This window comes from Hippocampus comes, unplaced genomic scaffold (assembly GCF_001891065.2).
Source record: "Hippocampus comes isolate QL1 unplaced genomic scaffold, H_comes_QL1_v1.1 scaffold57, whole genome shotgun sequence".
In the NCBI taxonomy this organism is placed as follows: domain Eukaryota; kingdom Metazoa; phylum Chordata; class Actinopteri; order Syngnathiformes; family Syngnathidae; genus Hippocampus; species Hippocampus comes.
The window spans coordinates 1,306,140-1,329,093 of record NW_017805039.1 but is presented as its reverse complement, the minus strand read 5'-3'; the positions used below and the strand labels follow the sequence as shown (position 1 = coordinate 1,329,093).

General features: G+C 42.8%; 3 protein-coding genes across 12 annotated transcripts; 1 reads left to right on the top strand and 2 right to left on the bottom strand.

Annotated features, from left to right (window-relative positions):
• LOC109512423 (stromal interaction molecule 1-like) lies at window positions 1-11,028 on the bottom strand. 4 transcript variants are annotated; one of them, XM_019864181.1, is made up of 14 exons: window positions 10,888-11,028; window positions 10,429-10,542; window positions 6,630-6,760; window positions 6,425-6,539; window positions 6,081-6,192; window positions 5,864-5,979; window positions 5,034-5,211; window positions 3,467-3,644; window positions 3,213-3,380; window positions 2,853-2,953; window positions 2,486-2,721; window positions 1,946-2,032; window positions 1,672-1,735; window positions 1-485 (listed from the first exon to the last, which is right to left on the bottom strand). In XM_019864181.1, the coding sequence occupies exons 2-14, from the start codon at window positions 10,532-10,534 to the stop codon at window positions 83-85; spliced, it is 1,995 nt and encodes a 664-aa protein (XP_019719740.1). In that variant the 5' UTR covers window positions 10,535-10,542; window positions 10,888-11,028; the 3' UTR covers window positions 1-82. The 4 variants fall into 4 exon arrangements, with proteins under 4 accessions (XP_019719740.1, XP_019719738.1, XP_019719741.1 ...); XM_019864179.1 differs by having other exon boundaries at window positions 10,429-10,536; XM_019864182.1 differs by having other exon boundaries at window positions 5,034-5,208; window positions 10,429-10,536.
• On the bottom strand, window positions 9,530-22,954 carry pgap2 (post-GPI attachment to proteins 2). Of its 7 annotated transcripts, XR_002167523.1 has the most exons (8): window positions 22,629-22,954; window positions 22,088-22,256; window positions 21,594-21,843; window positions 20,994-21,100; window positions 20,773-20,881; window positions 19,574-19,634; window positions 19,228-19,320; window positions 18,863-19,133 (listed from the first exon to the last, which is right to left on the bottom strand). XR_002167523.1 is itself a non-coding variant. In XM_019864256.1 (7 exons), the coding sequence occupies exons 2-6, from the start codon at window positions 22,253-22,255 to the stop codon at window positions 19,579-19,581; spliced, it is 690 nt and encodes a 229-aa protein (XP_019719815.1). In that variant the 5' UTR covers window position 22,256; window positions 22,629-22,954; the 3' UTR covers window positions 18,863-19,320; window positions 19,574-19,578. The 7 variants fall into 7 exon arrangements, 4 of the variants coding, with proteins under 4 accessions (XP_019719815.1, XP_019719814.1, XP_019719813.1 ...); XR_002167522.1 differs by lacking the exons at window positions 18,863-19,133; window positions 19,228-19,320; window positions 19,574-19,634 and adding exons at window positions 9,530-9,547; window positions 20,273-20,458 and having other exon boundaries at window positions 22,629-22,952; XM_019864256.1 differs by having other exon boundaries at window positions 18,863-19,320.
• Window positions 12,654-18,522, top strand: rhogb (ras homolog family member Gb). Its single transcript, XM_019864266.1, has 5 exons — window positions 12,654-12,767; window positions 16,430-16,491; window positions 16,709-16,849; window positions 17,384-17,554; window positions 17,629-18,522. The coding sequence occupies exons 3-5, from the start codon at window positions 16,721-16,723 to the stop codon at window positions 17,902-17,904; spliced, it is 576 nt and encodes a 191-aa protein (XP_019719825.1). The 5' UTR covers window positions 12,654-12,767; window positions 16,430-16,491; window positions 16,709-16,720; the 3' UTR covers window positions 17,905-18,522.

Here is a 22,954-nt window from a genome sequence, read left to right as displayed (position 1 = left end):
GGGGGGGAAGTTTTGTGAAGGTACAGTTTTGCCACCACTGAGTAGAGAGTGAGAGTTTGTGAACAGTCTGCCTTCAGTGATGTCATTTCTTCTTCTTGAAGATTTTATTGAAGGCGTTTCTGCGACGGCCGCCCCCCGACGCCTCGCCCTCCTCGCGTCCGTCCTCCACGGGGCTCCACCTCGGGGGCGTGTGGACGGCCGAGAAGAGGACGGGGCTGTCGGCGGTGTCGGCCGAGATGCACAGCGATCGAGTGGAGCAGGAGGAGGCGAGGACGGCGGCGGAGGTGCCCCTCAGCTCCCCGAGGCTTGAGCTCTTCTCCAGGCCTCCTCCTACTCCTCCTCCTCCTCCTCTCATCCTGGGACTCTGACCTTGCAGGGGCTGAAGCCTATTGGACAAGAAGAGGGTCTTGGAGCCGTACGGGCTTCGTGATTCGCTGTGAGAGTGTGGCAGGGGGGATTCCGAGTCGGAGCGATCCATAATGTCCCTGAGGGGGAAAAGGAAAAGTTGGGAAGAGAGCATTAACACCTCATTTTAATCGTATGATATCATCGGTATATTTACACTGCACGGTTCAAAAGATACAATTCCGATTTGCTTTGCTCTCAAGGGGGACCATTGGAATATGCGTCATCCCCCAAAACTGGATCCAGGTATTAAATCGGAATTGGGCCTTTGGGCCTGCACTGCAATGATAATCTGAACTACATGCTTAACAAATAATGACACGAAAGCATGTTGATGTTTAAACACAGACTGGATAAAACAAATCACTGAGCTCACTTAACACATGCTTAACAAATTTGGTATTAGAGATCATTAGCCTTTGAGTGCGAATAACGTGATCGGTCTTGAAGGTAGTCGTCGCCTGGAGACAAAGTACGGTGGAACTTCTCAAGTTGAACACAAGCCCTTCTGTGATGCTGGTTGATGTGCAATCTTTTTTTAAAACCTGATGCATCAGAGGGAAAACAAAACGGGCGGATTCAGAATCAGCACTAAACCTCTAGAAATGCTTACTCTCATCTCTGATTAAAAAAAAAATGCAATTTTTGACTTTATATACCCCCACCCCCCAAAAAAACAAAACAACTAAACTAAAAACGAACTAATCATACCACTTTTGGGGCCTTCTGTTTCAGAGGTTCCACGATACTCTGATCTGACCGTGACGGGCGATTATATAGTTAAGAAGCAATCATTTACGTTTCCTCTAAGAGTTGCAGGGAGATTATAGTCAAAGGCACAACATGGCAACGCTACTTTGGTATTACGCAAAAACAGGACATCACAGTAAGTTTTGGGAAAAAGGGCCTTGCAGAGCGAGGTACCCCGAGCTGACGGAGCGACAGCGCCGCCTCCGGTTTGCCGTCGCCGTAGTCGAGTGGATGAGCAGAGAAGAAAAGCGAGCCGTTCCCTCAATGTAGGAAGTGGACCGTTTGGATAGTAGAGGAGGAAGAGGGTGGCGACAGAGTGAGAAAAGAGTGGAGTGAGGAAGCGAGACCGGGTAGACGGAAGGGTGAGAGAGCGAGGAGGAGAGAGTCGGCGCGGGCCCGGAGAGGAATTCCAGCTGGCCGATGGAGTGGCTGCGTGTCTGCCGCGCGTGGCCCCCGGGAGGGCTGTTAATTGGGCCGCACCCTTCCTGTTGACGGGGGACATTTCCGTCTACCAACCTCTGAGAGCTGAACATCATAGTGGAGTCTCCCATCCTTTGCTGCTGGGGCATCAGACTCTGAGCTGGGGAAATACAAGAGTCATTTATATCTTACTCACAAAAAGGAGGGAAGGTCAAATGAAATTCTCATTCTCGGTTCACCCTGAAGTTTCAACCCCAAAGTCCAATATCTCAAACTTGTTATGAGCAGTGCATGTAAAGGACAAAATAGCCCCGTTAAAATGCAGATTGCGAAAAGGATGTGTTGATGGTGGAGAGGGGAAGGGGCCAACCAGAGAGCTTCCACGGTGATTGGTTGTCCGCTATGGTGCTCAGTGGCCAGAGGTCGCTCACTCGTCGGTCCATCTGCCAGGCTGCATCTGGAGGCAGCCAATCGGGAGAAAGATGCTAAGAGGGAGACAGCCAATAGGAGAACGAGGGACAGGGAATTCTGTGCTACTTTTCCACTGCTCGGTACCGACTCGGCTTGGCACGGCTCGGCTCGACTGGCACTGATCAAGAACAGACTGTCAGGTATCGTCAAGTGTTTTTAATGCAGACTCTTTCAGTTTCAGTGTTTGGTTCGAAATTTTTGTGACCAAGAAGTGCCCATCCAGCCTTATGAAGTGCTGTAACGTGTACCCCGCCTACAGCCGGAAGACAGCTGGGATAGGCTCCGGCACGCTCGCGGCCCTCGTGAGGAGAAGCTAATAAGAAAATCAACGGCTGGATAGAAATAAGTCAATATTTACAGAGTGCAGAGCTCATCAACGTTCTGAAATCAATGTAGAGTGATTGCACACTTGAGAGATCAACGTGAAAACTCAACTCACATTTGAGCGTCCCCGGTGACAAGATGTCCTCGTCCATGTCATCCAGGTCGTCCGACAGGAGGAGGTGCTGCGGCGTTGCCGGTCGCAAGCCCAGGAAGGACGGGTCCAAATTAAGAGCGGCCGCCAGTGCCCCGAGGCCCGGATTAGTGACCAGACAGAAACCCGTCAGGGACTCGATATTCTGCCAGCGGTGCAGCTTCTCTCGCAGCGCAGCCGTCACATCGGCCAGGGCTTGTCTGGAGGATCCATCGGGATGTAGTTTTGAGGAAAGCGTGACTTGACAGGTGATTGTTTTTAAACATTTTGACAGATACTTTTTCTCGTGACATTTCGACAATGTGCGTTCCATCGGTCAAATGGCACTAACTTGGCAGAAAGGATTTTGTGGTCGACGTCATCTAACGAGGAGCTGTGAGCCACATGAAATGTCCCAAATAGAGAACTCCTCTTCTTCTTGATCTTCTCGGCCTGAAATAACCACAAAACCACCGTCATTATGGTCACGGTGGGGGGTAATATCATACATTCCCGTTCGGGACATATCCCATATGCAGTGCAACGATTTATTTATTTACTTTTTAACTCATCCACTCCCAAAGACGTTTTTAAACGTCTTTTCAGACTTGGTCTAAAATTGGCTGGTACTGAATGAGTTTTAAATATATTTTTGAGGTCCAGTACCAACTGGTGGTTGGGGACCACTGACCTCGAGTGCTCATCTACTCACTCCCTCTCTTGCTTGCAGCAGCTGCCTCTCGGCACTTTGCTTCTTGATGTTGTAGTACTGAACTTCTATCTCGTGTTTCAGCTGCAGCCACGTCTGCAGCAGGTCCGGCGGCGACCAGTGAGCCCGCGATTCCAGCTCCCTCTCGGCCTTTTTCAGCGCCATCCTCACCTGCGGGCACGGGGCTTCAGACTGAAAATTTTCCTCGCGTGACTCGCATCTAAGTACCGAGCCGCGGTACGTTCGCTGTCCTCGACCTGCTCCAGCTCTTCCTCGGCATACTTCTGACGGCTTCTCTCGTTCTCGGTCCCCTGGCGGAGATCTCGGAGACGCTGGGCTTCCTGCTTGGCCGTGTTGATCTCATTCCTCAGCTCCTCCTCCACCTTCACTTTCTCCACCTGAACACAGCGCTGATCCTCCCGGGCCTTTTGCAGCCTCACAACAACAATCATCAGTTATGTTAGTCACATTAACAAGGCATCGAAATACAGTAAAACGCACTATGATGCCTTCCGTCCAACTATAGATGTGCGGTATGTTGCATGAAAATCTCACTCTGTGTCGGGTTTTGAGGCTCCACATATTGTGCCGTACCGTCTTTTACTGAACTACAAAAACATGGCACGATTGTCAAGGAAGAAAGAGTGCCACAAAGAGGAAACGGGCAGCAATAAATGTGGATATTTTGAGAGGCTGTTGGCAACGATCCCATTTTGTGACTGCACCTGTGCATTTCAGAGACAGGGACTCTTCACGCTTTACTTTCTAGCCACGGGTGCAGTACATATGAAATTATAAATACACATATAGTGAAGTATGATTGTAAATTACAACCTGAGTGATAAATCAAATAATGGTGAGGAATCAAAAAAAAGAATAGGTGAGTCTGTAAATAGTGAACAATTCACGCTTTACTTTCTAGCCACGGGTGCAGTACATGTGAAATTATAAATACACGTATAGTGAAGTATGACTGTAAATTAAAACATGAGTGATCAATCAGATGGTGAGGAATCAAAAAAATAGGGGAGTGTAAATAGTGAACATAGACATACATACATACAATACATATAAAAACATACATATATAAATGCATTTAAACAATATGTATATTGACATACTGTAAAGCTCTATATACATTGTGTATACAGGTATACATATACCTGTATACACAGCAGGTGGCGCTGTGACCTCACTGTGACATGAAGAATAAAAACATACATATATAAATGCATTTAAACAATACATATATCGACATACTGTAAAGCTCTGTATATATTATGTATATACATATACCTGTATACACAGCAGGTGGCGCTGTGACCCCACTGTGACATGAAGAAGCAAGTCAAACGTGTGTGTGTGTGTGTGTGTGTGTGTGTGTGCGCGTGCGTGGGTGCGAGTGAGAGATCACAACACCTATATGCACACACTCATGTGCACGCATTCACATACGCACGCACGCACGCACGCATGCGAGAGGGAACTGTGTCATGGGCACATTACCACCTGTTTAAGTCTAAATGATTGACACTGGATCAGTCGAGCAGCTGAATATACGACAATAGAACGTCACTGTGACGGAACAATTAGAAGGAGTCTGTAGCATTAATCCCATTGTGTGTGTGTGTGTGTGTGTGTGTGTGTGTATGCGGGCATAGGGCAGACTGTAAAGCGAGCCCCTCGTCTCTCTTTGTCCTTAAAAGGAGTTTAAACTGGAATCGTCTTCACCGCTCGTCTCCACACTCACACACACTCAGATTTGTGAGCACCCTTAAGTCAGTACCCTCGGTCGATTTTTTATTTAATTTTTTTTAAACTCACTTCTCCTGCATGTCCAACAGGCTCTGCTCTGCCCTCTGAAGACCCTCCAAGTCCTTCATCAACTTGCCCAGGTCGTCCCTGGACCGCCTCGTCTGGACATAAGCAAACCAGCAGCCGCCCAGCGCCGCGATAATGGACACGCCCAGAACAAGGTCCTTCCACCGGTTCTGACGGCCTACTTTCACACAAGAAAAACCCCCAAAAAACAAAAAATAAACACGTACACACAGGGTTATATAAACAGACAGTAATAGATGGGGGGAGTATGTCATGGAGTGATGGATTGTCTGCTAAAAAGAGGATTTCTTTATCAGTGTAAACCCCGAATGCACCATAAACCTGTTCTTTAGTTTTATACGAACCTCTGAGTGTTTATTAGTTTGTTCGTTTTTAAGAACTACACAGAGCGGTTGCTCCGTTTATGACGAGTTCCATCTCTCACTAGTGCCGTCGTGGTCCTAAGGATCCGATAAATCAAGCTGTTGCCGATGCGGAGTTCCAGTGCAACTTTTACTGTCTTTGCATGAATGGTCTACGGAATTGAGTGTTTTTATCAGCTGTGGTAGTAGCAGAAACAGAAAAAAGAAAGTGTACAGCAACTTTTGCACCTCCCCCAAAAATCTATACTTGCAAGAACCGGTCCCTGGTTGGAGACTACTGCTGTAGACCACTTTTTACAACGTACAAAAGACTGCTACCCTCAGATTTGGAGTGTAAGAGTCCCCCCCAAGGGCATCATGTTAACAATTGCCTGGCCTGGGCTGAGGTCTGCGCTCTACCACGTGCCATTGTAATGTGATGTTTGGCTAAACAGGAAGTGTTAAGCATACCTGGCGGTGGTCCAAACAGCACAGTATCCAGTGCCTTTAGCTGAAGCTTCTGAGCGTGACTACGCTCTAAAATTTTCAACACCAATCCGGTCAGGGTCGTGTTCTTCACCGCCAGCCTGATGGAGAAAGGGATGAGGTCACAAAGGCAACGACGAGCCCTCAAGCTTGATCAACGTGCCCTCACAGACCGAGCGTGACACGTACAGGTGAGCGGTACCTTGGTAAGGCCTTGCCGTCCAGTCCATGTTTTCGGAAGGTTTCGGCGTACTGGGGGAGCTCCACGCTGAGCTGCAGCCACTCCTCCACCTGCTCACCTGTCCAGTTATACACTGAACACATACAACAGTACATTGCATGGCTACTCTGCGTCAACAGCACTGCTTACGTTTCTGGAATAGTTTATAGGCCAAATTGGCCACTGTACTGCAGACAATCATCGGAGTAAAAATGATCACACTTCCTTTTTGTGCATCTACAACAGAGCTGTTAAAACTACTGTAAATGTGATCATTCCAGTCAGGACAACCGCCTCCTTTCCCTCTCCCCTTTTAATGGACTCACCCTCTGAGTTCTTCCAGGCATCCCACATGTCCTCGACGCTAATGTGCAGGTCTGCACGGTGGAAGCTGCTGTGCTTGGCTTTTGGGTCGTGATACTTGAGATCCTCTCGCAGAAACTGAGAAAAAAAAATCGAAACAAGAGTCAAGACTTCAGCCAAGATGCCACAAGTGGCTTTTCAATTAAATTTTTTTTGCGTGTGCATCACCCCGTCCGTTTCGTCCGCGTCCACCTTGCCGTCGGCGTCATCGTCCATTTGTTTGTGGATGCTGCAGATGGCCTCGAAACTCAACAAGGCATTTTCGTCCTCGCACAGCTGCTGATCCATTGCGCACAGATCTACAGTACGGCACACCATGTTTGCAGCACACTATGAAATTAGCTCAAGTCTAAGACCGGTTCAAATTTCAATCCTGCATATAGGAGGTTGCAGGTGTGTCCACACCCTCTTCGGCGTGGCGATGTCGCTGTGTCCAGAACTAAACAATCATGTTCAAACTCATTTTAAATGTGACTAAGCACACACCTACCACCATTTTAAGTGCCCCTGGATAGCCCCACTAGAGGTCAGAAGATCCAGTAGGCTTTTCCTTACATTTTTGGTGCACAATCAGTGATCTGTTGCGGTCTTGACCTCGTTTGGTGCATTTGAAAGATTAAACTGTGATAAATAAATGGCATTGTAATATTTAGTAAACACAATAATGACACCCAAAATAGGAGTGGTTTTAAAAAATCCAATTTACAAGAACAATAATGCTCAATTTCTTTTCATTGAAACTATTTTTGATTTATGGCACCACAACACACGAGTGATTAATACATTTTGCCACAGTTGGAAGGTTAGATTCACAGAAAAATATGAGTCTGAATGGTTTTGTTTTGGCTCTATGTTCCCTGTACCCATTAGAATCCCCTTACGTTAGCTCAGGGTACCAAAAAAAGTTGCTGGTGAATAAACAACAAAAAAAAAAAGTTAGATTTTTTGTTGCAGATGTAACAGTGAAAAAAGTTAGCCGTTAGCATCCAGACAACCTCATGGCTTCCATTGGCTTGGTCGCCACGACAACTAAGTTGAGTCAGACACATCTCAGCAGGAACTTTATGCCTACATTTGGTCATTTGAGCCTCTTGAGAGAGTATCTGGATGATCACTCGGCTGTGTGTACGCGCGTCTGTGTGTGTGTGTGGTTGCATGAGCTCACAATCCATAATAGAAACTACAACGCAAACACACTTTGTCCAGATTTGAAGTCATTAGGATTCATCTGGGAAGCTGGGGACGACTAACTTAAACAGACTGTAAATCATCAGGTACCTTTTCCAAGTGAAGCGCAGACACGCACACCAGCCAATCTTGCGAGAGTCCATTTATTTATAAAGCGTATAAATTACTTTTGCTGCTCACTGGGGAAATACATGGATTCTTGTACACAGAGTCCCTGCCTTGTCACAGTTCTCTATACATGAATTCAGCTCTTTGTGTTGTTGTTGTTTTTGTGAAACTCATCCACAAGACGGCTCTTAAAGCCCCTGGTTAGTAGTATACCCGTGATTTTTGTCAAAGAAGCACATTGGTGCTTTGACCTCTGACTGCTCCAACTTACTTGATTTTTCTCGCTGAAGTAAATTAATTAAGCTTAAAATTTGGTTTAGGCTGTATATGGTTATGTCTACGCTGAACTGTTCATCTTTAATACTATGTAGGGAACGCATTCATGACATCGTATCAAATGACACACTTTAACCCAACCGAAAGACTATTTATGTGCTGCTGTTTTGGTTAGCAACAGAGTTAATGTTAGTTTGTGAACAATAGAGTCTATGACTTGAAGTCGGTTGAAGAAAAGTGGGGTGTCTCTTTGAGGGTAGCATTTATTCATGTTTTATATATATATATATATATATATATATATATATACACACACATATATGTTGTTTTGTTTGGGGCGCTGGAAAAGCTCTCTGCGGTCATCAACACTGTCCATTAAATTGACCCTCAGTCAACTGGAACCCTTGTACAACACAAACAAACAAATAAATAAATAAAGTGGGGGGTGCCCTGAGATAAAGTGAGACACAGAGGTGAAGTGACACCGGCGCTGCGTTATAGGATTAACGTCAACAGCTGGGAGGATAAAAATAAAGAAGCAGCAGGAAGGTCAAATCAAAGTCGGTGTCCGTCTAACATACTTTGATATTTTACTCGCAAAATTAAGACTTGGCTCAGACTCAATTTTTGTTTAAAATTTTGCAAATTTCCAACCATTCCATTCCATTTTCTATAGTACCCACCGAGTGCCGTGGCCGAAAGCCACTGAACTGCACAATTTCGAAAAAAATAAAATAAAATACACCGCACAACTGCAAATTATGAAACCAACATTGAACAATAAACAACTTGACGTGAATGTCAAGAAAGAAGCAGAGTGCCGCTGTAGTTATTTTATCATAACAACAAGAAACGAAATAGATGAGAGATAAAGGAGACAATATGGGAATTTAAGAGGCTCTTGACAATGATCGCCCCCTTCGTAGACTCCACATTGACTCTCCACACTTCGCTTTTTATCCAAAGGTACGGATGAAATTATAAACATAGATAAGTACTACTGTAAATCACCATATCGAATGTACACACACACACACACGCACGCACACACGCACGCACGCACGCACGCACGCACACTATCCCGAAGCCCTAAACTTCAAAATTATGACGCAGACATGATAGGCTACTCTGCAACTACTGAATTGTACTGAACTCAAATTCATCAAGAATGAAAACAAAAAAAACTGGCACCGATCGAATTACATTCACTCAATAGCATCATTGGGACGGCTAAGAAGTAAAGTTTTCTTAGTAGTGCTTAGTACAAAATGTGCAAGAGCGATCAAAGACACGAATAACACAAAGACTTAAGGAAGAATCTATTTCTCACATTTGCTTCCTGTGACGCTGTACGGAAGCTGTGGTGAGATGTGAACCGCGAGCTATCGCCTCTACACATCCATGTCACGCCGTCGTCATATGTAAATGATTTCCTTTCCATCTGAATCTTTATATGGCGCTCCGCAGGGTGTATGTGCAACACCGACTTTTTTTTTTTTTTTTTTTTAGCAGAATAACGTTCAAAAGTGTACAAAGGACAGGTGTACCAAAAGTTGTGGCATTACATTCAAAATGACTTGAGGCTTTAACTGCTGACAAAGGTGTGTCAACAAAGTATTGTGCAAGAATCGTGAGTGCTTAATCTCCTTGATCTAGTTACCAAGTGAGCACTCCCATTTTTTTTTTTTTGATTTGCAAGCAAAATTTTTAAATACGAAAACTGTGTAGTGCAAGTGAACTCATCTCAACTCACAACAAAGCCACAGTCTGGCAGATAGCAAACATCAAAGGCTTGAGGCTCTTAATTGTCTCTCCCAGTTAAAGTTTACTGTCACACTAAAAATAAAAATAATAATAATAATTACATATTGTGTATTTCAAATAACCACCTAACTTTGCTCTAAAGTCTACTGGCTTATTACTAACACAAAATGGGAAACCCAATAACAATGTTGAAGGGCATGTATTCTTTATCCTCTGATATGAATGACTAAGATCACTGCTGGTTACTGAGGAGTTTTGACCAGATCCTTCCACCTCCATCCATCCATTATCCAAACCGCTTATCCTCACGAGGGTCGTGGGTGTGCTGGAGCCTATCTTCATGTCTGCATTACACTGTCCCCAGGTGGTGAAGGCACTCACACCAGAAGGAGCAGCACAATGTCCAATCGAAGTGAAGCAAATAAATATGTAAAAAATGTTTCATTCTTTTTTTTTTCAAATGATTTATGTTGTTACGGTATGTCACAGGACTCTAAATGTCGATGCTTGGGTGGGCAGGATTAAAGAACTGAGTCGTACTTTGCACATCATGGATCCTGGCGGAATAATAGTGAGATCCTACGTAAATGCACACACACATTTTCCACACATACGGAGCTTTGTTCCCTACCTGAGGCTGTTCCTGAATGGTGATGCTGCTGGTCCAGGTGGGAATGGTCGCTCTTGCCCACCCGGACACTCAGGACACACAGCAGCCACAAACACACACGTGCCATGTCTGGGGATGACAGACAGGACGGGACGGGACATGGTTAGAACATCTGCTTAAATGAAAAGGAATATCACACCACAAATACAATCGCACTGTGGTTCAAAAAGAACTAAAATATACAAAAGAGAGCTATTTAAAAACTGGATGAATTTGCACTAAACCATAAGACATGCGTATCACGAGACTTATGTAAACTGATTTGGTGCAAAAGAACCCCTCCCCAAACATCAACATCTTCCATTTCCTCATAAAAAGAGTTTGCGCTGGAGGTCAGACATCAGCAAGCTGTTCAGCTTCACCTCAACATTCCTTATTAAATGTGCCCACAAATTCCTTCAAACTCAAGTCATCACTCACATGTGCAGCGTGGCCTCCTCTCTAATCCATCGGGGGGCCGTCAGATCAGGTCCGAATAAGTGGAAAACAAGGGGAAATCATCAACAAAGAGGCACTGGTGATGATCACACTGGCTTCTTCGGCAGAGTCAAACTGAAACAGCTGGTGAGGAGGAAAAAAAAAAAGCTGAGATCCGCCTGTGCTGCCTTCAGGAACCCTCTGCAAAAAATGTTTCGACGTGATTTTGTTTCATGCTCATTACAATTTTGTTTGTAAATTTCATCTTATCGTAGAAAGGGTTCTGTCAGTCGTCATCTGTACCTGTGGGTAAAAAACAAAAAAAGCCCAAACAATAGGCCTAATCAAGACCCAATGATAGGGAATTTAGAAACCAATGGGCCTCTAATAAACCAATAGGGGCGTGACTAACCATCCCCACCCAGTCCTCAAACAGGCCACGCTCAGCTTTTTAGCGCAGAGCAACTTCCCGGAGTCTTCACGGAGACTTCAGGGTTGTCTACCGCTGACGAAGCTTCTGTGAGAGAAGCGAAACGTCCTTTTTTGCTTTTTTTGTTTTTTGTTTTTTTTGTTTTTTACCCACAGGTACAGATGACGACTGACAGAACCCTTTCTACGATGGAACTTTCCTGTACGACTGAGAGCCTCCACAAGCAAATTTCATCTTAATTATTTAAGCTGTGATTGAATTTTACAGGTTTACTGGTGCACATTGTTAGAAATTTGCTATATTCTCACAAGGTAATTGTATTAAAAAAAAGATCTTGTCCTCACAATATTCTGACTCATTAGCTATAAAGTAATTATTGTATGACATTGTGTGACAGAAAACATTGTCACAGTGTTCTAACTTTTTGATCCAAAACAATTATGGCACTGTTCTCACAGTATTTATATTTTCATCTGAATAACAGAATTTATTTGCTGTCACAAGATTACAACTGTTTGTCATGAAAATATAACTGCTCCCCCACCCTCCCCATGAAACGCACATGACTTAGTTTCTTGAAAGTGTGCATTTTTTTTTTGCCCTCAAATATCTGCAACTTTCTTCCCTGAAATATACAACACTACTTTTTTTTCATATATGAATGGGAAAGATATGTAGTTGTTTTTCCTGTAACAAAAAGATGACTTTTTGTCCAAACTGCAAAAGCCATGCCTAAAATTTTTTTAAATCCCCTTTCCCCGTTTGTTACCGGGTTCTCTCATTTCCGACGGCTACAAGGACAGGAAGGCATCATCCAAATAATTTAGCAGCCAAGGTTTGCCCCCTAATGGTCAAAGACAGGACTTGCAAATCCAGCCACAGAGGGAAACCAACAAGTAAACAGTAATAAATAAATAAACAATACTATTCTATTTTTTTTTCAAAGAGAAACAAGAACTTGAGAAAAATAGCCTTTTCGTTTTGAGATAATTTAACAGCAGTTCAGCTTATTCAAACAAATGTAAGTGCACACGTATAAGAGTCCCAGATGAGGATGATAACAACATGAATTGATATACTGTAGTCTACTAATGACACACAGGTACTCTCTAGTGACACACAAAAGCATCACTAGCAAAGTACAGTTCAGTTGTATTTAACTTTTTCGTACAATCCTTTTGCATGACTATCGAATTCTTTGTTTTCCAACACCAAGTGACAAGGGACGAGAGTCCTGAGGCCCGCACTGGACCGCTGAAGTTCCTCACACAAGATATGAATACCAGAACACACACATGCACGCATACACGACACCGAGCGGAGGGCAGTAAACTTCCTCTTCCTCCTCCTGCTGATGCTTTCATGCTCCACCCATCCACACTCACACAAACATGCACAGAAATACTGAGCAGAACTGAACGGAGCGGGTGTAATCGAACAGGACTGATGACCGGTGAGTGACTTTTTCATTCAAAGTGTGTGTGTGTCTAATTTTTTTTTTTCAGAATAGCAACCAGGAAAACCCTAACTTGAGGAAAGCAATGACAGAGAAGTTGCTGTAACATTTATGAACCTTACAACTATACTAACATACTAACATCAGTGGTAACAATGGAAATGGTGGGTATTATGACACAATATTGCAATCGTGTACTAGTATAGTACACGATTGCATCGTTTGCCCTGGTGATTTAGCCACAGAAGATAAATGAGTAATAAAACAGTAAAATGTCAAAGTAAAGTCTCATTCAACCGTATTATGGCAAAAGAAATACAAAATTTTCTCCTTGGAACACACTGAGAATGAAGTACTGCAATAATACTGATGATCAATACAGCACTTTAATCCCTTTAATTTGAATATTTTATCTTGATTAGTATTATTTTATTCCATGATATGTTTCGACGGTCGACCGATTTTGGTAAGGTGATATTTGGTCAATTTATTTTCAATAATTGATCAACAAATACTTAGTCATATTTCATTCTAGATGCTGCTGCTACTGGTGGTGGATGAGAAGTAGCAGTGGACAAACCCTTCCTGCTTCACTTTCAACACACACATTCACACAGCACACATTACTTCCTCTATTGTCAGAGGGTCTATGAGAGGCACGATTGTTTGTGAGATGACCTGCTGTAAACTTTGACGTGTTTGGCACACTTGCATGAACTTCAGTTGGAATGTGAAATCAGTTGAAAAACATGTTCATCGGGATTCTACTATATCCATCTATTTATACGGGTGGACTACTATACAGTATGCTGCATAACACATCACAGCAACATAAGAACAAAATGGACATGCTTCACTTTGTCATTCATCAAGTGTAGCAGCCGATCTATCTTAACGTGCTGATTGGTCTATCTATATTAGCAAGCAAGTGTCCCAAGCTAGCTAGTTAGACTATTTTTCGAATCTAGCTATCACGGCTAGCTATTCATCTATTTAAGCAAACTAGTTCACTCACATTATTAATTTGTCTTTGATAGATACTTATCAATCTTAGCAAGATAGTTTTTTAATTACACAGAAGCACAGTACCAGAGATGGCTCTTTAGCTTATCAATAGGTTTAGTATCAATAAGCTAGTTATATTGATCAGCCTTCGCTACTACTTAGCTGATCGATTTGCGTAAACTAGTTTCAGCATAATATATCTTGACTTGCTACTTGGCTCATTTATTTTAGCATGCTAGTTTTCTTATGCTTCAAAAGTGATCTTGTCTCGCTGCTTAGTTCATCTATTTTAACAGGCTAGTTTTCTTACAGATTTGAAACAATGATTATTGCTATCTTGGCTCGTTACTTAACTGATCTATTTCAGTAAACTGGTTATCTTATCTGCCTCTGAATCTAGCTATGTTGGCTTTTCTATCTGAAATGGCAGTCAAAAGCTAGTTAATGTACATAATTTAACGTAACAGTGTTCCTGCCATTTAAAATGTGTATTTGTCAAAAAGACATACTGTAAATGTTTGTTGTCTCAACACATTGCAACACACAATTGATACCAAATGTTTGTGGCCATTTTGTCGGGTGGGAATTTCTCACCCAACAAAATTTGTGATTTCTGCTTATTTGCAAAACTCCCCAAAATTACATGACGTAGGTGCAAAAATGGCAATGTTGCGCTAATATTAGAATTTTCCCGTCAAATGTTGTTCCTCAACAGGTCAGCAGACTCAAAGCCAGCGAGATTAGGTAAAAATAGAGAGCTCAGCTGACCAGAAGGAAGTGTTGCATTTCTTGTTACTTCCTCACAATGCTCATCTAAATCCATTAACACTATGAAGGACTTACTTTGTAATGGTCCCAAAACCCCATCAATAAATATCAAGAGCTGAATGTTATTACTTAGTTGAGTACAGTTTTTTGTTGATTAATTCCAGTCTTTAACAATAATAAAACATTGTAAAAGCTGAAAGCTCACTTATCAGCATTCTAATACATCATTATCATCATTTAATATGACTTTGCAGTTGCGTTTTGACACAATGAACTCGTTCATCAGCCACTTATTGCTGCTGGACTTGACTGATATTCATTCTTCTTCCTCTTTTTTCCCCACTCACAATGCTTCCCTTATGCTCAATCATTTCTTCTGTCAGGCAGTGACAGCTTGCTGTTTTTACAATTATCTACTACGATGTGCACAACTTGTTGGGTTAGAAAATAACGTTTTTTACTGTAATTGTAATCGAAACCTTTTTTTCTATGAGGGGCAATTTCAGTCATTTGAAACGTGTCGTCTTGATTTCAACATGAGACCGCAAGAACTTTTTGCTTAAGAAAAGCTTCCTTTTTTTTAGTTTAACGTTTAAGTTTCAACATTACACCATTTCGACACATTTCTTTCGCAGTCATCTACATGTCTTGACAGCAAGTTGCCCATAGGTGGGAATGTGCTCATCAATTGCTTTGTATGTCTGAGTCTGACCTGTGATTGGCTGGTGACCAGTCCGAGGTGTGACCCACATCTCACCCAAAGTCTGCTGGGATAGGCTCAACATCACACACCACAAGGGCTATAAAAAATATAGTAGAATTAAAAAAAGGCAGAATTGGCCCCACAGTAGATGGGGCAGGGTGAACAGCGGCTCATTTGCAAGACGCAAAACCGCACCCTCAAAACAGGCTAATTCCAGCAAGACATTTTCCTTTGTGGACATCATTCTCTGGGGTGAGTAAGAGTATGACTTAGAGAGTGGATGGGAGGGCACACTGGCAGCCTCATGGATATAGTTTCTCCAGCTGGGTGGAGGCCAGTGGGAGCTTCCAGTATCTTCTCTCTCAACTGGCTGATGAGGCTGAGTTTTGTGTGGTTAATGGGGTTTTGGCAAGATGCGATCAGGCGAGATGAAAAATCATGTCAAATAATGACAGAAGAAAATGTTTATATTAAAAACAAAGTGCAAAAGGAGAGAGAGAAGTTTGTAGAAGGAGTGAGCTCAGCAGACCTCCACCCAAGGGTGGGGTCACATCCCAGGAGTCTGGGCTGAGCTGCATTCTCACAGTTTGCATTTCATTCTTTGGCACCACGTCCACTGGAATAACATGATCACTTTTTCTGCAAGGCAACTATGCGCATAACTAACGGCGGGGATCTTAATATTATTTCCGCAGCTGTGCAGGACTTGAATTGAGTTCATAGTCTAAGTGTGGGTTGAGTTTACATAAGGAATGGATGATTATCTTGTGAATCATTCGATGTTACTTAAACAGTCTGGATATTATTGAATCAAGATGACTTGTCATATCAGCCAGATGTGATCATATGAGACTCTACAGCTATAATCGTCGCTTCCAATTGTTATACAGAGCACCTCCCTCTCCCAAATAAAATAAATCTAAATTTGTTGTGTTTTCCTCATAAGGAATTGACAAATAAGTAGGATCAGTTAGATCTCAAAATACCACTACATTAGCATTTTGGCATCATGTCTTAAAACATCATGACTTTGTTTTGTAACGAATAATTTACAGCATTAATAAAGTAAGATCCCAGGTGAGAGTGGCATTTTTAGCCTAATGCGAAGAATGTTAGCACTTTTAGATGTACCGTACAAATGCAGGAGCTATTTGACACAAACTCTCCTCTTTTCTCTTCTCAGGAGCCTGACAATGGGACATAAAGAGTCTCTGAACAACTAATTGGATCCAATCAGGCTGAAAGGTAAAAACAGTGTTAACAGTTCTGAACTGTTCATATCAAAAAACAATAGGTGGAGGTATCATTCACTTGTGTTTCTTTATTTATTCATGGTTGGGCTCAGTCCCTACGCTCACCTGATTTTAAAATGTCCATACCCATGTATGGAAAGTAGAGGAATGGAAGCAAGGCGGCACACCTGTCTGAGCAGGAGTCTGGTTTGTGAATGTGTGTTTTGCAGGTTGGTGTGATCATGCAGACAATCAAGTGTGTGGTAGTGGGCGATGGCGCCGTGGGAAAGACCTGCCTCCTTATCTCCTACACCACTGGAGCCTTTCCCAAAGAGTACATCCCCACAGTCTTTGACAACTACAGCAGCCAGGTGCTTAACTGTCACAGTCATGGACTAAACTTCTGTTATGTTGTGTATTTAAAACAACCAAACAACATTGCCTGAAGAATGGCCTGGTAGCTGAAAGCTAACATAATGGAAGACATAACAGACATGCTAACAGTTGCCATTGAGAGCCACGGTTTTAAAACACTTTAAGCATCTCAACACAAACATTGGGGCAACACATGTAGACAGGCGATGTAACAGTACTCACAGGCATATATTCTTTATCCTCATCGATAAATTACTAACATTGCATCATCTACTATAACCGAGTGACTAACGGTAGAAGTAGAAGTAATATTCTTTCTTTGTGCCTGTATGACTGTATTACACTGCCTCTTAGTGACAAAGAAGAGCACATCAGATGGAACAGCGCAATAACAAACACATAGCCCTTGTTGTTGTTCTAGATAAAAGTATTATAGTGTTTTTTTTGTTTAGTTTTTTTTTTTCCTGGGACGAATCAAACTTGTATTTCAAAGCCCCACTGTACTTACTATGTGTCCATGGTGGATGCAGGTGACAGTGGACAGCAGGATCATCAGCCTTAACCTGTGGGACACAGCAGGCCAGGAGGAGTATGACCGCCTTAGGACGCTGTCCTACCCGCAGACCAACGTCTTCATCATCTGTTTCTCCATCTCAAGCCCGGCCTCCTATGAGAACGTCAAACACAAATGGCACCCTGAGGTGAGAAGTCCGATGTCTTTGATTTCCTGCTCTGGGTGAGTGTTAAGATTTTCTTACATTGTCTCACCGCTCAGGTGTTACACCACTGTCCCGGGGTCCCCATCCTCCTGGTGGGCACCAAGAGCGATCTGCGAAATGACGGCGACACCCAGAGGAAGCTGAAGGAGCAGAACCAGGCGCCAGTCACTCATCACCAGGGCGCTGCGCTCGCCCGCCAGATCCAAGCCGTGCGCTACCTGGAGTGCTCTGCCCTCAACCAGGACGGCATCAAGGATGTGTTTACGGAGGCCGTCAGGGCCTTCCTCAACCCAGAGCCCGTCGTCGCCAAGAGGCCTTGTGTGCTGCTCTAAGAACCAAAACATCGACTGGAAAAAAACAGGGCTCATTTCTACTTGAGAGACTTGACTTTATATTTTAAAATGTGATTTGGATTTTTTTTTTAAGGATCTTATTCACCTTCAGAAATGGGATCAGAACGGTCAAAAAGCTTTTTTTTGGATATGTTCCTGACCAGTGTTGCAAAGGTTTAAAAATATATGATATATATATATATGTGAATGCTTGTAGAGAACAATCACATGAGTCTTTCAGTAGTGCCCCAAAATACATTAAATAAATATATTTTTAAGTTGGAATTAAATGTTCCAAGTGGCATATTTTCTCTGACTATCTGGACTGTGAAAAATGACAAACAACAACAGGACGATTTCCTGCAGAGGCCCTTGGGGAGGAAGAGTGAACTGGAGATGGCGTGAATTCTGCTCCGTTTCCGGATGTCGCCTTTTCCTTCGCGGCGACTCCTTGGAGGAGGGAAACCGCTTCCTCTTCCTGACTACAGACTCTCTCTTCTCTTTCTCTCAAGCCGCCGTCAAGTTGTCTGCCATTCAGTTTTAAAACTAATAAAGCTGTTGTCAAAAGACCAAACACTGCCATATAATATCATAATAAACGTTTACTTCATCATCACACAGGGTGTCCACAAAGTCTCTTTAAAGTTTAAAATAAATTACAAATGCAATTGATGAGATACGTTTAATTAACACCAAAAAACCGGTTGCTAACCAGTTCATGGTGTCCCGCTTCCAAGTCCAAGAGTCTGCGACCTTTACTCACTGTGCGGTTGCATGTCTCAGCCAACAGATGGCAGTGTGAGCTAAATTGTGTGGTTTTGAAACAAAGCGAACCAAGGGAGGGAAAAAATGGACATAAGATGAAATGGAATTGAACTATAACAAGAAATTTGAGGTATCTAAAATTCTTTTGACTCGTGAAGATAAGCAGTACAGAGAATGGACGTATGGATGAACATTCCTTTGGGTCATTTTCACTCAAAAATGTATTTTATTCTTTCTTGTTTTTGCTTCAACACATTGATTTTCAATGTAAACGATGCATGATAAACGTGGGAAATTAATGCTAAAAATGTGAGGACTAATTTAAATGCATACTGCGCAATATTGTATCAACATACATTTCCATAAAATTTACAATGCAGAAAAATCGGTCCAAAACTTTGTGTACCTCTCTGGGCTGCTGATACCTTTCACCTTCAAAACTCTCCCTTGCTCTTCTCTTCTTCCTGAGCAACACCAACATCCATGAAATGCAGTGGAGACATAATGTGCTTTTTCTACATAGTTTGCCCCTAAAATAAGCAATACCTTTTTCCTCACCAGCTTCTTCCAGTCCAGGTCTTGCACCCTGCGTGTCCCTCGCCTCTCCATCCTGTTCTTGCCCTCGCCCTGCCTCCGTACAACTATCTCCCTCTTTAACATACATTCAAATGTAAAGTCAGGAAGTAGTTCCACACCTTCAAAACAATGCATAAAGCAAACAAGCCCATTGGCCCAATTTCTGGGCTGAATACATGAAATGTAGTCTTAGACTATAACCTGGCCATGTGCAGTGGGCCAAAGCAGATTTTAAAGTTTGAATGGTGCAGTCTTGGAGACGTCAATAAATGTGGTCCAAAAGATGCTTATTCATATGGTCTCCTTAATCACCTGATCATGTTCTCACCTGCTTCATCTTGCTTTCTCTCTTTTTCCTCTCTCTCTATCCTCATCTGCCCCTCTTTGTGCTGTCAGCCAAAAAAATACAAAGTCATTAAACAACAAAGGAACAAAAGCAACGTCTACATCATGTAACAATCAGTGCTAGGATTACATTTTCTCACCTATACCTGGCTGACTTCTTACTTTAAAAATTCTAACGCATATCTATGGAAAAGCACTCTTTTGCAAACAGTGTTTCAGAAGGTGTACTGTCATTAAGCAGCATATTAGCAGGCTGGCTAACGTTAGCGCCAAATTTAGCTCATATTGTTGCTGTGATAAAAACGACCTTGTCTGATTAAATACTGGCAGCGTTTTTACAAATGAAAATGAATGCCCCTTTCACACCCAAAATACATTCTATCTTGGCATGACATACTTCATGGTGACATTTCATATCAGATTCAGTGGGGAAACAACTCTTTGCGTTTTAATTACTGACGGCCCTAGCTTACTAGCGACGCAGTCATTAAGACGCCCCGCGCCACAGGATAACCATTCAGACACATCCGATAATGGAGCTTTGCTGACTTTGACTGTAAAGGAGGGGAAAAGCTCAAATAAGGCATGATTGCTGGAATGTGTATCCTGCTTTAGCTGAGATAAATACTTTTAAAAAAAATAAAATTTGGCTGAAAAAAGCAAGATAAATGGAACTAAACTAAACGAAGACATTCAGATGACGTTGGAATATTCCGGTTTGGTGGGTCATGTTGTTTTCAGTATTGTTTGTCTTCAGGCAGTACGGTCACCATCACAGATTCTTTACCGAAGTCGAAGACTGACGTGGAGTGGAAGGCCATGTTGGATAACACCACCAGGTACTCGAATAGAGCAAACAGCGTGTAGACTGAGGACAGCAGAGGACGTAAGGTCAATAAGTGGACTTGTGCTTTTTGTCATGTTCCTCTTTGAAAACTGTCAAAAAAACATTAACCAAAAAAAAAAAAGCATGGACCAGGATGTAGACTTGCCAAAATTCCATCTAATGTCACAATTGTGAGTCAACCATCATCACTTTACAGTTATGTTCCACTTTGGAGGTTTTACTGCACTGTATCTATGCTCTCACTATATTGCGAGATAGATGCATGTGAATGTGGAAAAAAAAGAGCCATGAACTTCGCCCGAGCCCTAAAAAGCCACCAAGTCATAAAGGCTCACCTCCAGGCTCGCAGTGTGTGTTGTGGCGTTTAAAGAAGTATGCAGCAGCCCCACAGCAGCTCAGGTTGAACAGAAGCAATCGCAACTTCCACCTGTACGAAATCAGCTCCTGACATGGGAACATGTCGGATCATAACAAAAGCATTGAAGTAACGCAGTGCTTCCCTAACACAATCACTGGTAAGAGAAAATCAAAATACATAAACTGAAGTTGAATTTACCTCTTTGTGAACATTTTGCCTCTTGAGCACATACCACAACCTGCATGTAATCAGCATGTAGAGTTGCGAGCTCACAATGAACGTGAGGAAGCCGCCTTTGTGGACAGCTGCAGAGAGAAAAAAACAGATATTATTCATATCTTCTACACTTAAAATTTTTAGAGGGGTTGGAAAAGTCGCCAAATAAGCTGAAACACTGACTGTGCTTTTGCAAACTAGATCCTCTCTGTTCACTGCCAGGTTGTCAGTAGAAGAAGTACATATTGACAGGAATGTACTTTGAAGTATGGAAATTGGGGGGAAAAAAAAAACGGGGAAAAAAAATAATCCTGTTTATCGATTAATCATCTTCAGGCATTTTCACACTGCACTTAACCCATTCATTGTGTATGTGCTGAGGGAGTGGCAGAGTGATTTTAACGTAAAGGTCGTGATTAAACTTTCTGAGCGTTGCTTGTCTCCTCCTTAAAATGAGCAAAGGCAAGGTTTTCTTTCGCAACAATGACAGATACATCTTGCAGAGGGGTCGTCGACCGCTTGTCTAAACCAGCAGGAAAAGCCCCACTGACCAAGTTCAGTGTGAAAAGGCATTTTACTCACTGTAAATCTCTGTGGACGCCACAAAAGTTAGAAGCAGCAGGGCGCAGTTTTCGGCCAGGTTGCATGCAAACGCTAGCCAACTCAGGAACAGCTCCGGAAGCTTGGTGGCAAAGCGTCCACGGTAGAAATTGAAATAGATGGTGGCCAACAGGAACCGTGGCGCCGAATGCAACCCGATGCAGAAGCGCCAGATGTACAGCTCCGGCACGCGGCTGATGGCGGCGCTGATTGATGGGAGGTAGTTGGACACCTGGTGGAGGACACACACACTAACCAACTGCTTACAGTTCAATAAAACTCAACACCACAACAGGACCAGTGATGGGAAGCAGGGTTGGGAAATTTTGGAAAAAATAATCACGAACATGCTGTTGGAGTTCTAATGCTAATCCTTCCTTGCCCGTCGATATAACTTTGCAAAAAAAGTTGCGGGTGTCCGTATGCCTACTTCTACTTTGGTACAGAGTGCTTTTGCCACTCTGGTCAGGACTTACATGACAGTGCGTGTAGTTGGCTTCTTCAAAATGGTATACGATAGAAATGAAGAGGGACACAAAAAGGCCAGTCACTGGGAGAAGAACCAAGCCTGTGAGAAAGGTTGTGAAGGGAAGCTGGACCAGGGGCCGATCGCGGTCCAGGGTGCTGTATGGCAAGTGGAGCATCCTGGGTAATGGCAGAAAACAGAAAGCCAGTCAGCAGTTTAAGGGGACACGTTATTGAGAATTGACATTTTGAATAGCTTGTATAAAAATAGTTGGGTCTCTTATAAACTCCATATGTTGACACTGCCTTAAAATCTCCTTTCTGCATGAAATCGAATCGCGTCGACAACGACACAAGAACAAACACAACATAACGTCAATGTTGATCTGCGTCGTTCTTTACATTTGTAATCCGACCATGTGTGTAATGAGGTACAGGAATTAATTCGGTCATCGTGTGGCTTAACCTATCTTCCCCTGACGTTACTAAACATCACCGCGCATGACTCCTGAATGTAAAAAAAAAAAACCCATTTAAATGTAAAATACGCACTTTTACTGCTCTCCGGCGTGTTTTCTCAAGTCATCCACAGCGTATATCTCCATCCGAAAACAACAGTCCAGTTCGGTCTGGTTAGCTCGAAAGCTAACATAGCTTCGAACAAGAACCAGGTATTGTACGAAATCTAATAGTAACTTCCGGTTTAAAAAGAAACAACAAAAAAAACTTTAACTACATTTTTGGATGTCTCCTCAACCGCTGTGCCTTGTTTACTACCAATTAAGCATTTAAACACTACGTTGGTCATAGTTCTGATTGCAACTAGTGGCCATCTCCGCTAAGAACCACTTCAACTCTGTTTAAAAATAAATGCACCA